This window comes from Phoenix dactylifera, chromosome 11 (assembly GCF_051530095.1).
Source record: "Phoenix dactylifera cultivar Ajwa chromosome 11, Ajwa_hap1_PhDact_Kaust_v1.1, whole genome shotgun sequence".
In the NCBI taxonomy this organism is placed as follows: Eukaryota; Viridiplantae; Streptophyta; class Magnoliopsida; order Arecales; family Arecaceae; genus Phoenix; species Phoenix dactylifera.
Window position 1 is genome coordinate 2,223,154 of NC_143200.1, and position 12,172 is coordinate 2,235,325.

At 37.3% G+C, this 12,172-nt stretch overlaps 2 protein-coding genes and 1 non-coding gene across 4 annotated transcripts; all 3 read right to left on the reverse strand.

Annotated features, from left to right (window-relative positions):
• Nucleotides 1–346: 346 nt before the first annotated feature.
• ARPC3 (actin-related protein C3) lies at nucleotides 347–6,287 on the reverse strand. Of its 2 annotated transcripts, XM_088706367.2 has the most exons (5): nucleotides 6,098–6,287; nucleotides 3,285–4,336; nucleotides 1,269–1,377; nucleotides 901–1,170; nucleotides 347–711 (listed from the first exon to the last, which is right to left on the reverse strand). In XM_088706367.2, exons 2-5 carry the CDS (start codon nucleotides 3,285–3,287, stop codon nucleotides 569–571), a joined length of 525 nt encoding a protein of 174 aa, XP_088562493.1. In that variant the 5' UTR covers nucleotides 3,288–4,336; nucleotides 6,098–6,287; the 3' UTR covers nucleotides 347–568. The 2 variants fall into 2 exon arrangements, with proteins under 2 accessions (XP_088562493.1, XP_008796897.3); XM_008798675.6 differs by lacking the exon at nucleotides 3,285–4,336 and having other exon boundaries at nucleotides 6,098–6,286.
• A 1,138-nt stretch (nucleotides 6,288–7,425) lies between these two features.
• Nucleotides 7,426–11,788, reverse strand: LOC103712223 (large ribosomal subunit protein uL14). Its single transcript, XM_008798695.5, has 4 exons — nucleotides 11,674–11,788; nucleotides 10,988–11,272; nucleotides 8,079–8,120; nucleotides 7,426–7,718 (listed from the first exon to the last, which is right to left on the reverse strand). The coding sequence occupies exons 1-4, from the start codon at nucleotides 11,684–11,686 to the stop codon at nucleotides 7,636–7,638; spliced, it is 423 nt and encodes a 140-aa protein (XP_008796917.1). The 5' UTR covers nucleotides 11,687–11,788; the 3' UTR covers nucleotides 7,426–7,635.
• LOC113463181 (small nucleolar RNA snoR137) lies at nucleotides 8,681–8,813 on the reverse strand. The gene has a single exon (XR_003386938.3). It is a non-coding gene; the product is annotated as a small nucleolar RNA snoR137 (small nucleolar RNA).
• Nucleotides 11,789–12,172: the final 384 nt, after the last annotated feature.

Consider the following 12,172-nt stretch of genomic DNA (forward strand, 5'->3'; position numbering starts at 1 on the left):
GAATACAGAGAGATAGAGCATCTTATTCACATTTTTCTATTTGTGAACCAAAGATTATCTGAGAGTATTATCACTAAGCGCATGCTAATGCATGCGAAAAGAAAGCAAGATACATAGTTGTGATCTAATTTTCTGTCAAAAAATACAGCATCTAAAGTGGCATGCAAGTGATAGAAGATAGCCTTGTGAAGAGTGCCCTGCTTATACAATAGAATAGATGCAATTGATATTTCTCTTGATCTTATTCACCCACTCTAAAACTAAATAACCAGAACAAAAAAAGATTGGAAACAAAAGCATTATTCCCACGGATGTCAAAGAAAAATGAACAGAAACCACATCGTCATCGGTTCAATCAAGATATGATATTAAGTGTATATTGGCGCATATCATCTTATTTCAAGTATTCCCCAACATAGTCCCAAATTTACTAGACCATTGCAATTATGCTATGCTATGTGTTATACATCAAAAATGTAGTGAATTCTTGAACTATAGTACGTAAACGATGCTTTTAGAGCGATCGCAAGCTAACTTGGCAACCTGGCCTCTCCATGACAAACAAATCCTATGGCACAATTATGTTCATGAACTTCCTCTTAGCAAAAGCCAACCACCACTTATTAGGAGTGCCATTAGGTCTATAAGCACAGCTTAGTAGTCTTCCACTTGTCTCCTCTCTTATTTGCTTCAGATAGTTCCTGAAAAGCTCTGCAATTCCACAATAAAGATAACTTTCATATTACTTTATATGTACCCAGATAATCAAGAAATCCTTCAAATTCAAGGTAATTCTTGCGAAAACTTAAAATATAAAACTAAAGTCAGGTGCTTGGAACTTGCATCAGAAGATAAAGTATAAACTTTCACAATAAGATACCAAAATACTTGAAAACATACCTGCTTCTTGCTGAGATTGAGGAAGGGCAAATAGGCCAGGAAAAGGAAAACTTGGCTCTCCAGGCACAGGGACCTTTTCAAGGCCCAAATTAATGATTGCCTTTGTCCCTACAGCCAGCGTTCTGCAACCCTCCAGCCGCTTCAAGGCCACATTGATGTAAAGTGTCAGGTATATAAGGAGCTTGTCAGCTGGGCTTTTAATGTCGAAGTTCCTGAAGAAAACGTTGGCTCGAAAGAAAGTAATTGCTTCGTCTACGATATCAATCTTGTCTGTGATCATATGCATGCCAATCAGTAACAACATAAGGAATAATTATTGGGTAAAGGAAACAGGATACCATGTAAAGAAATAAGCACTTGAGGGAAACCTGCATCTGAGTGTGGGGCAGGACCCTTGATGTGGCTTTTTAATGGAAGAAGAGGGCACCCGCAAGCTTTGGTGATACCCTCTTCGTCAACAAAACTAGAGTGATACACCTGTCAATTATGATGCCAACTCTGTTGTCAGTGTTTACTGAGCATCAACAATAAATAGAATTGCTTTGCAACATGAAGCGTAGTTGAAATCTGTGCATGAATTGGAAAATGAAATACTCTGGATCCTTTTGCTAATGACCGGTAATCTTAATCTGATGGCTAATGACTCAATTGACTTTGTAGCTGATCCAGCATTCCACCATGCTTGCGCACTTATCAGCACATCTAAACAGGTTTTATGCTTAGGTATGCATGTAGGACGTAAAAAGGGTCCATAACCAATTTCATGTATAGAAATCCAGCATTTTGTTCTTTGCAAGTTTTGGGTAGTGGCCAAATGTTCTACCTAAAGAGTTCAAACAGAACTCTAGTAGCAACTGGGAAAAAGAGAGTGGCCATCGGCCAGCTTACTTAACTCAGAAGTAACAAAGATAATGACACATCCAATTCAGCAATGGAAGCCAATATACCTTCCAGGTGTGTTTCACTAGTTTATAGAATCATTGGGCAAGACAAAAAAGAATTCTAAGAGTGGTCTGAGTAGTAAACTGCCAAAATGTTCCTCGGCATGAGGCACAAGCACATAAGACTCATTAAGAACGAAAATGTCACTGTAACCAAAACTCAGCAGTAAGAACCTTTGCCTAGATCATGCAGTGGATTGGCCAAGAAGAAGTCCAAGAAATTGGCAGCACACAAGATAGTTTGTAAAGTTAAGTGCACATAATGGTGCAATTCCACTAAGGAAAACTATGGTGAGCCTTTTCACTTCGCACCGGAAGATTATCACATCTTTGTCAAAAATATTGAAGATAAAAAAGGATGTCTTAAAATGAACAATGTAAATGAAATAAAGATGCAAATCTATAAGTAGGTTTGGCATAAACAAGTTCAAGTCGTAAACAGGTAGACACGATTAACCCATTTATTAAATGGATTGGTGGTTTCAGGTTAAGAGTTCTAACCCATCTTACCCATTCGACCTATTTAATAGTTTGGTCAAGTTGACATGGTTACAACCCAAACCCCTTAAGACATATTCAATCCATTTAAAGAATTTAATATCCGACTAAAATATGTCCAATGTGTTTAACCTGATCTGGCCTGTTTATTAAACAGGTTCTACGGGTCGGGTTGGCTTACCTATTTAAATAAAGAGGTCAGGCTTGAGATAAATAAGTATCCTACCCAAACCATATCCAACCTGACCAAACCCGTTGCCACCCTAGTCTTGGTCATAAGGTCAAAAAGAAGAGAGAGTAACCAAAGAAGACTTCAATATACAGTGTGAAAGCATTTGAACAGTAACTTCCAATTATGTAGGAAACAGATTTAAATAAGCAAACAAACACATCATATGAAACCTAGAGTTGCAGCAATATATGATAAAAGTTGGGACAAACACAGTGGATAAGCCTAGAGGAGGCGTCTGGCTCAACTTGCATGGTTGGAAAAGAAGAGTTAGCAACCAAAGATGATGCTGAGGCAGGTAATGTAAAAGAAACACTAGCCCCAGTTTCATAAAAACTGATGAAGCCTGTTAGACAAGGCCCCAGATAGATGGGACCAAACTTGTTATTTATGGTTAAAATTTAGAGAAAGATTAACATTTCACTAAATCATCATTATGTCTTGCATGCACAGCACAGCACCTTTTGCTCATAGTTTGTAATCATGGTTTTGTAATTTATTCAGCATGATCATAAAGGGTAAACTAGAATGTAATTACTTACGCAAAAGAAAAAAGTGAACCGCAGCTACTAGTGTAAGCAACCAAAGATTCTTAGGACATCAACACTGTATGCAGTATGATGTCATCACCCTATACAGTATGGTTTTGATAAATAATTCAATCAACCAGTCTATAAGTTGTACTTCTCTACATCTCCATATCTTAGTTCCATTACCATCTAAAGCCGATGAGCCATATGACTCTCCTCCAAGAATTTCAGAAAGCCAAAGCCTTAATTATTTCTCCTTCCATAACGTTTGTGTCTGAAGTGTCAAGTTACCACCTCATCGTACTTGAAATGCTCCATAATATCATTCTGTGGTCTGTCATCAATGTCATCAATGACAAATGCCTGCAAAGATGATTGTGCATGCATGTGTGTGTGCATGTGCATGGAAAATAGCCCCTAGCTAGAATCCACAAATGCTCTTCTATTGACTTCCAAAATAGTAAATAATATAATATTGGCAACCTCGTGAAAACTACTCATGCCATACCAAATGCGGGCAATTATCCTAGCACAAATCGACACAAGTATACAGCAAGAATCATCAATTCCACATCAACAAATTGTGGTCTTTGATTTCAGATAAGTGCTTTTCAAAAAATTAACCACATTGCCATTGCAATATATAGGCCACGTTACACTAGATAAGAAAAGTTTTTAGCTAAGTAAACTTAAAACACCTTGTAAACTTAAAAAAAGAGGAGAAAAGCCTGCTTCCTTCAACCACATCTTAAAGCATCTACGTAGATAAACATCTCTATCCACACCTCCTAAAACACCCGCCCCCATTTTCTTCCATGCTTTGGCTTAACCACCAAACAAATGCTGGCCCACTCAGATCATATCACAAAGCCATTTTCTGACAACAGTCACAAGATTAAGACCTAAATCTCCTAATCTGCCCGACCACTTCACTTATTTCTCCTAAAACTGCCCAACCACTCCCACTCTTTGCTTTAAATCCATCTTATGATTTACAAGATGTGACCTCTGATCAATATTCCACTTAACTGCATGCCTGTCTTCCTCCCTCAGCCATATAGAGAAGTGTACCAAATGAAAGGTTGAGCCAAAGAGATGGCAATATTATAGGCATGAAGGATGAGGAATCAAAGGAGGAATCAACATCTCAAACAAACTCCTTCAAATTGGAGGTGAACCAAAGTGTTGACAGTGAACTCGACTTGGGGAATACCACATCCATTGTTTAGGTCTTTTTCCTGCCAGTCATCATAGTATAAGACTATGTCAGGCTACAAATAAGGCATTTACTATACTCTTTGAATCAAAGGAAGTAGGAAGATCATGACAATTAACTACTCATTTACAATAATGCTCATCAATAGCTTGTTACATGGAGTAAATGTGTCATCTTAGAAAAAAATAGAATGGAATGCCTTGAACTTCAAGCAGAAATAACATCCCTTCATATCCTTGGCAATTCAAGCACTAATTGTATGCCGTGAACTTCCAATGGAGCTTTGGAAACAAGCCCCTACTATTTCACACATTTCTCATGTAACAATAGATCAATAGCTCAAGAATTTATCCTTCACCAGAAAGCAAGGTTTGTAAATCCAATATCCCAGCTTCTCAATAAGCAGCTTATACCGACATAAACCAAGAAAATACTTTATCTTAGTCAACACGGAAAGTTGAAGAAAATTTTTAGAGTATCAAGATATCCGAATAGTTTTGCCTATGTATTGCAATCTAGATGTCATTATGTCAGCCAATATAGTAAACACAAGAGACTGTGGTTTTAAGCATTGAATTTAATATCTATTTATTTTAAAAACATATACTGTAGTATAGTCAAAATGATATTAGCATATAATTGCAAAATATTAATTTCACGTCAATTGATTTCTCAGTATATATTAGTTTCTACCAGCCAAGGAAATAAGATCCAACAATTTATTTATATTACATTGTTGAGCATCGGATACTTATATAAATCCATATCAAGCCCCGCTTGAAAAAGCATGTCAAAAAGGTAATTCTGCTACACCTGACATGTCCACTCAAGCCTTCAATATGAAGGTTCACAAGATATTACTTAACTCACGGGTATATTGTGTATACGACAAACATACATAGATATGTACATAGAATTGGTGTGTGCATCTTCACAGTGTTGCAAACGTAGCCTTCACGAATTGCATAAGACACGATTACCGACAAAAATTCCTTGATCTCATCAAACCATAAAAGGATGAATAAAATATACTGAGTTCTAAATCACTTTTCACCCTTGAGGTCTAACCACAACTTGCCAAATTCATTCAGATATCTGAAAAAACTATACTCCGGTAAAGATGATATCCAGTCCAGCTACATTCTTTTAAAGCTTCCACAGGCATTAGCACCCTCAACTAATTCATTATCCGGTCTCATGTAAATAAATGTCACACCACATAGAACCATTCCCCTTTTGGATGTGATGATGTTTATTCTGGCTTACCCTCTAAAGATTCTCGTAAATCAAGGTAATATTTTGATTGCCATTTTGAATAATAAAGCCTCTATTGCCCACATATAAGGAATAAAAGTCATTATGAACAGCACCCAAAGTCTAAGAGTTGGAGCAAGAAGGCAAACAGCATTGCCTTTGCAAGACATGGCAGTACAAAATATTATCCTACAAAAAATTCACGAAAGCCGATTCAACCACCACGATAGAAACGAAAGAGATCCCTATCAATAGATTTCCCACGAAATTGTGGCAATCAAGAAAAAAAGAAGCTTGACAAGAATCATCAATCAGTCAATTCTATTGTTCTTAAAACCTAGCGATTTCATCATTCACATCTAGATGTACGGCAAACACATAGTGTAGCCCCAAATTACTGAATTACAAGAAAACATTTAATATTACATGCTCCGATATCAAACATTGGTTCTAATCAATTGAACAAAACGAACAAGAAAATAGATTTATTCATTCCCGATATCGCTGAGAGCAAAGAGAGGAGAAGTACCATTTTCTTCTGTCCTAAGGTTGGGGCTTCGCGCGATCGAGCGAGGGCGGTAAGAAATCTACGGTGGATGGGGGGAAAACAGAAGAAATGGGGAGAATTCCGGCAGAAAAGGGGCGGGGTTTCCCCTTCTTCTTTTGGATCTCTCGAGGTGGGGGTCTACCTGAGATAAAATGTCCTTCCGGAACAGTTTTGACCAACCACAAGGGAAAAAGGGTCCGCGATAAATTTTGCTTATTTGTTGGATAACCCATCTATTTTTATCTGAGCTACCATGCATAATGATTATTAGAAAAATAATTCTTCTTTATGGGTGATGTCAATTTTGTGGAGAAAGTATGCACTGGTTAAAAATTTAATAGGCTTTATTTTTTCAATATATATATATATATATTAATAGCCTTTGCATTGAGTTTTGGGATCTTTGCCTCAGAAGTTTTTGAAAGCAAGGAAGGAAAAGCTAGCTCCACTATAGTTATCCAAATTAAAATTCTAGCTGCTAAATGGAGGGGCAGGGCTACTTGGACAAGTTCTAATCGAGCCTCTAGCTCAGAACGACAACAAGCAAAATTAGCAACATATGCGATTATGAATAAGGCTTTTTTTTTCATAAAGGAAGCATATAAAAATTGAATACATCTTGGCATTTTTATCGCAATTAACATCACCCACATGATAAATTCCTAGGTCCCAATCTTCAGGATGCACCATTTAAGACTCAAATCCAAAACCTAAGCAAAGGAATGCAACCACCGGAGCTAACGTCCAATTTTAGAAACCAATATTAAAAGATGCTTTAGAATAATAGTTAAACTAGACTTTTATAAATTTCTTCACATTTAAATTTTACGGCTCTAGTAATATTGGCCAATATCTCAGTCTACATCCACTTTGTCTGTCTACAAGCTTCCAGGAATCTAAAAATTGGATAATTAAGTAGGAGTGGAAGAATAGGAACGTTGTCTGTCTACTACCAAGGTTATTTTGTTCAGCATTTTCGCATGGTCATGGTTGCGACAGGGTCTTGTGCATACGAGCAACCGCCACAGGAACGTTTTTCTCAGGCTCACCATCCATTCAAGAGCCAAAAAAAGCGGTTACTTTTAATCATAACTGAAGCCTATACGATGACAGGAATAGCACAATTCCATGTCAAAATAGCACAATTGATAGAAGCCAATTACCACCGCAGGTCGCTCGCGAATCAAAATATAGCTTACAGCTACTAGCACAGATAACATCAGCAAGATTGTTGTATCAGAGATTCGTAAAAATAAAATAAAGGCAATTTTGATCTCCATCAACAGCAGAATGTGCACGATAGCAAAAAGTCCAAAACACAAATGAAAACTAAAATAAAGGTAATTTGATCTCCATCAACAGCAGAATGTGCTCGAAAGCAAAAAGAAACTCTTTCAAAACACAAACGAACCAATGGCTAACTCAAGTCTGTAACACTGAAAAAGGGACCTACTTTTTTTTCAACTACAAACAAGTTCCAGACCAAAATCCCTGCGGTTGATTTGAAGTACACCTAGCCATTACACAATAGCATTGGCTGCACTAGCAATCCTTGGCCACAGATCAGCACACTCTTTTCCAATGGGTCCAGTAATGGCAGAGCCTGCAACCACAAACACAGCCTGATCAGCTCCCGACCTTGTTTGTGAAAATTGACGGATGAGTCGCATTTCAACCTGACACACTACACATCCATTTTACGGTCACAGTAAATACAATCTTTTATGGGTAAGAATCCCCACAGCAATCATGGATTGCTCAACTTAACTTGAAAATGGAATCAGGATTCCAAAAATTCTTGTCCAGGATATTATATAAAACTTTGTCAGGAGAGTAATACATTAGTTCAAGAGATCTGACATCCAATTATCAATTCTATAATGCAAATTCAGGTGGAAAAATGTTGTAGACTGCTACTTTTTATCATAATGTGCTTGAATTTGCCAAATAGCATCTACCATACCTTTCATTTCTCCCTTTGGATTCACGATAACCCCAGCATTATCTGCACAGATTATAAAGAAATAATAGCATTAGAAACACAGAAGTTTCACAAAAGAAAAAGTAGCTGCAAATACAAGTTTTTATTAAAACGTCACAAGGCAGCTTCTCTTTTGCCTGTTCATGGTAGCAAAATTTCAGCAAGACAAAATGATGAACCCATGACAACAGAAAGATGATTCCACAGACAAAATGCATTTACACTGTTAGCCACTGAATTCGGTCACAGACCATGAAATCCAAAAAAAAGCTGAATTAATCGTAGCAAAAAAATTGCTGAATTAATGCTTGGCACTTGTGAGTAACACATTATATATATATATATATATATATATATATATATATATATATATATATATATATATATATATTGGTGGGGGGGGGGGGATATTTGTTCTTTTCAACAAATCAGAATATCATGAAAGCCCATACAAAGACAAACAGCTGACCACCACAGACACCATATCTAGCAAAACCAAAATAAGACCAGGTTGATATAAAAGGAGAAAAACAACTTTAGAATACTCTAATTGATATAATTAAAAACGAAGCATATTGAAAACATTATTTACCAGGAGACAGGTAACATGATGCTATAGTAAAACATCACAGTGTTTAATACTGGCCAATTTTCTTTAAATATATGCTTTTTATTGTGAATGGCCAATATAGGCCACTCAGTCAATAAAGAAGCAACATGAAAAGAACTTTAAGAGAACAAAAAGAGCACATGAAGTGGGAATTGCAAGCATTACCATATTACATGATGTAGACTAGAGATTGTACTTTGTTAAAAAGGAAAGAAAGAAAGAAACTAAAATTTTAATAATACTGAAAATAAAGATATCATTTTTCATGTAGCTGGACCGTTAGTACCACTACCTCTGATGAGGGGGAGAGAGGAAAAAAAGCAAGAAATTAGGCAGCATTGGCACGTGGAATATGTTTACTCCAGCTCATGAATATCATTAACTCAAAAGATAGAACATTCATGAATCTACTTACTCCTCCAGCAAACTATCTTAAAAATATGCTATAATAGTTCAATATTGCATAGACCTAGAACCTGCGTTTCACCAACATTTCATAAAGGAACACCTCCTAAAACATAAGCTTATCAAGGGATGGGCGAGTCAAGAAATATGAAAAAATCTAGATACATGACCATAGATGGTCATTGCAAATATCTATAAAACATACTCTCATATAAAACACCACAAATTCATGTACTTCAACAACAGAAAAGAGCAAAATATGTGATCATAAACAAAACCATCTATCATTATAACAAGGGAATAGAATTTTTTCAATGTCTTCAAACTTGTCATTAAACATGACAAGCTTATGCCCAAGCTCGGAGAAAACATTTTAAGAGCATAAGCATGAGTGTCTCCATTTACCCTGTTAATCCTATGATAATCATTATATTATATTCATTTATATAAGGAAAAGCAGATCCAATCATGACAGCAACAGATGAGGGCAACATCTGCAGCAGCAGACCAGAGACAGCATATGGTGAAAATTAATATAGGAGGAAGTTTGTATACATCTAGGAATCAGGTCGGGTAAAAATGTTTAGAGTTCTTTGAAGCAGCAGTATGGTTAACCATCCAGGCCTAGGTATTTAGGGCATGAAGACGGAAAGAGAAGAGCGAGAAAGTACAGATAACAAGACAGCTGAATTTTTCTAATAAACATAAACTTGTTAACATGGGGTATCGGATAATGGTAATCTTTTAAATTTGCAGTCTCAAGATTGCATTGCTATGACCATATATATTGGCAGCTATAATGTTAAATTAATATTTAAACCCAATATCTAAAACCTGCCTAATGCTTGTATAATACTTCTCAAGCAATTGGCAACATCCTCAAATCATTACTATAATGTTATCATACTTCTGCAAGTTTATACAATAAATCTTCCCATTTATATGTCACATGAAGTTCACAAGTAATAGGTGCAACAAAGTTGTGCAACTCAGATGCTAAATTTTTACAAATTCTTGACAGGCAATACTCTTGGATAAACGGACTTATTGCCACACTTTCTGGCAATAGAAACACTTTTTGACACTGGCAATGAAAAATCCTGATTGCATTGATCCCATACGCTGATTATTTACACACTTTTGAACCATCTTCTTAAAATGCACTCCATTACAAGTGCTTGATGTCTTCCATTCGGAATGCCAAATAGATTAAAACAACAGACACTTCTCTTTGAGTATTAAAACTTTCTCTTATCTTTCTCAAAAATAATATACAAGTTACTTTTCTCAGAATAAGGTCCATTGGCTGGTCAAAAGCCCTTCAACTAATTTCCAAGAAGTGCTTCAGCAACCCAGAAATTTCACGTCAGGAAGCTGTAGGGTGATGCGTGACTTTCCTATTGCCCCCAATCTGACAAAATGATTGGTCCTGGCATGAAGGGAGCAATAGGATAGAGGCATGCCAAATGCGCAACTTTTTACAATAATTTCGGGTTAGAGTTGGACTAGCAATGCGCAATGATTATACTAATGTTTGTATGTCTGTACGTTTATTTGGTTAACTGTGTGGAGGTGCTACTCTTGCCTCTACGATCTAATAAAAAGTCCCTGAGAGCAATTCAACTTCATTAAAAAAAAAATCATTCTTATACAGGATAAAAACGAAAAGGCATAATATAAAGGAGTGAAAATAGCACAAAGACCACTGGTAAAAAGAGATGTATCAAATTTTAATTCAACTTCATTAGAAAAAATCATTAAAAACGAAAAGATACAATATAAAGGAGTGAAAATAGCACAAAGACCACTGAAAAAAAGAGATTTATTAAATTTCATTCACAGGAGAATGAATCAAATTTAAACTAAACAGAGGTACCTTCGAAATACATATAGACGCCGTCCTTTCGGCGCCATGGCTTGCGCTGCCTTACAATAACGGCGGGCATGACCTTCTTCCTGAGATCCGGCTTCCCTTTCTTGACGGTGGCCATCACCATGTCCCCGACGCAGGCCGAGGGAAGCCGGTTGAGACGCCCCTTGATCCCCTTCACCGAGATAATGTAGAGGTTCTTCGCCCCCGTGTTGTCCGCGCAGTTCACTGTCGCCGCCACCGGCAGACCCAGCGACATCCGGAACTTGTTCCCCGCCGACCCTCCACGCCCTACAACAAGAGAACAAAAAGATCCCATTCAAACATCTCAGAAACCCCTAGAGTCGCCGGAAATCATCCGGATTAACAAGTCGATCTCCCTGGTGGGGGGGCCTTAAAGAGTTTCCTCCACGCCCTGAGATCAACAAGATCCCATTCAAACCCCTAACTCCCCCGGAAATAATCAGATGAACAAGTCGATCCCCGGAATGGGAAAAAAAAACCTAGAAAGGTTCCACAGAGTACGGCTCATTGTTTTCTTTGACGATTTGAAGGAGAAATACGAAAGAAAACCCTAGAGGATAGATGGATCACAGCGTGCCAGCCCTAGAAAGGAGAACAAGGAAGAGAGCGAGATAGAGAGATCTAAGAAACCCTAAAATCCACAGGGGGCAGGGGAAGAGGAGAGGTACCTCGCTTCGACATCTTGGAAAAGCTCAAGCTCCGATGAAGCGCAGAAGCGGCGGCCTTTCCGTTTTATATAGCCGCAGCTAAACGCTTCTAGGGTTTTGGGCTTAAGTTACAAAAATGACCTCCTTCTTTTACAAATTCAAATGCGTTTGCGTAAATAAAATACTCCTTGTATGCTCTTGGCTAATTATCCCTGGTTACGAGTGCCAAATTGCCAATTAATCCAAGCAGCTCAAGCCCGGCTTGAGATAAGAGTGAATTAAACTTTAACATCAGTTGGGCTTGGACTAGGGCATAGCCGGGTATTAAAAAAAAATATCAATCTTGACTATTATTCAAATTGATAATATGTTACGATTATACATATTAGTTAAGATTATTTGATCCTTGCATTTGATTCAAGGACTAGTGTTTGGCCCGATTAACATATAATCATGTTGGGGATGGCTTTAGTACCAACTCGTTAGGTTATAGAAAAGGCTGGAGTTTGAGATAATACTG

Excerpts from the sequence above, each read along its gene's own strand:
- ARPC3 (XM_088706367.2), bottom strand. Across the intron at positions 1,171-1,268 it reads TGCCCCACACTCAGATGCAG|ACAAGATTGATATCGTAGAC; the intron begins GTTTCCCTCAAG and ends ATATGATCACAG. Across the intron at positions 712-900 it reads TCAATCTCAGCAAGAAGCAG|AGCTTTTCAGGAACTATCTG; the intron begins GTATGTTTTCAA and ends GTGGAATTGCAG.
- LOC103712223 (XM_008798695.5), bottom strand. Across the intron at positions 8,121-10,987 it reads CGTCTATATGTATTTCGAAG|ATAATGCTGGGGTTATCGTG; the intron begins GTACCTCTGTTT and ends TAATCTGTGCAG. Across the intron at positions 7,719-8,078 it reads TCCAAAGGGAGAAATGAAAG|GCTCTGCCATTACTGGACCC; the intron begins GTATGGTAGATG and ends TTGTGGTTGCAG.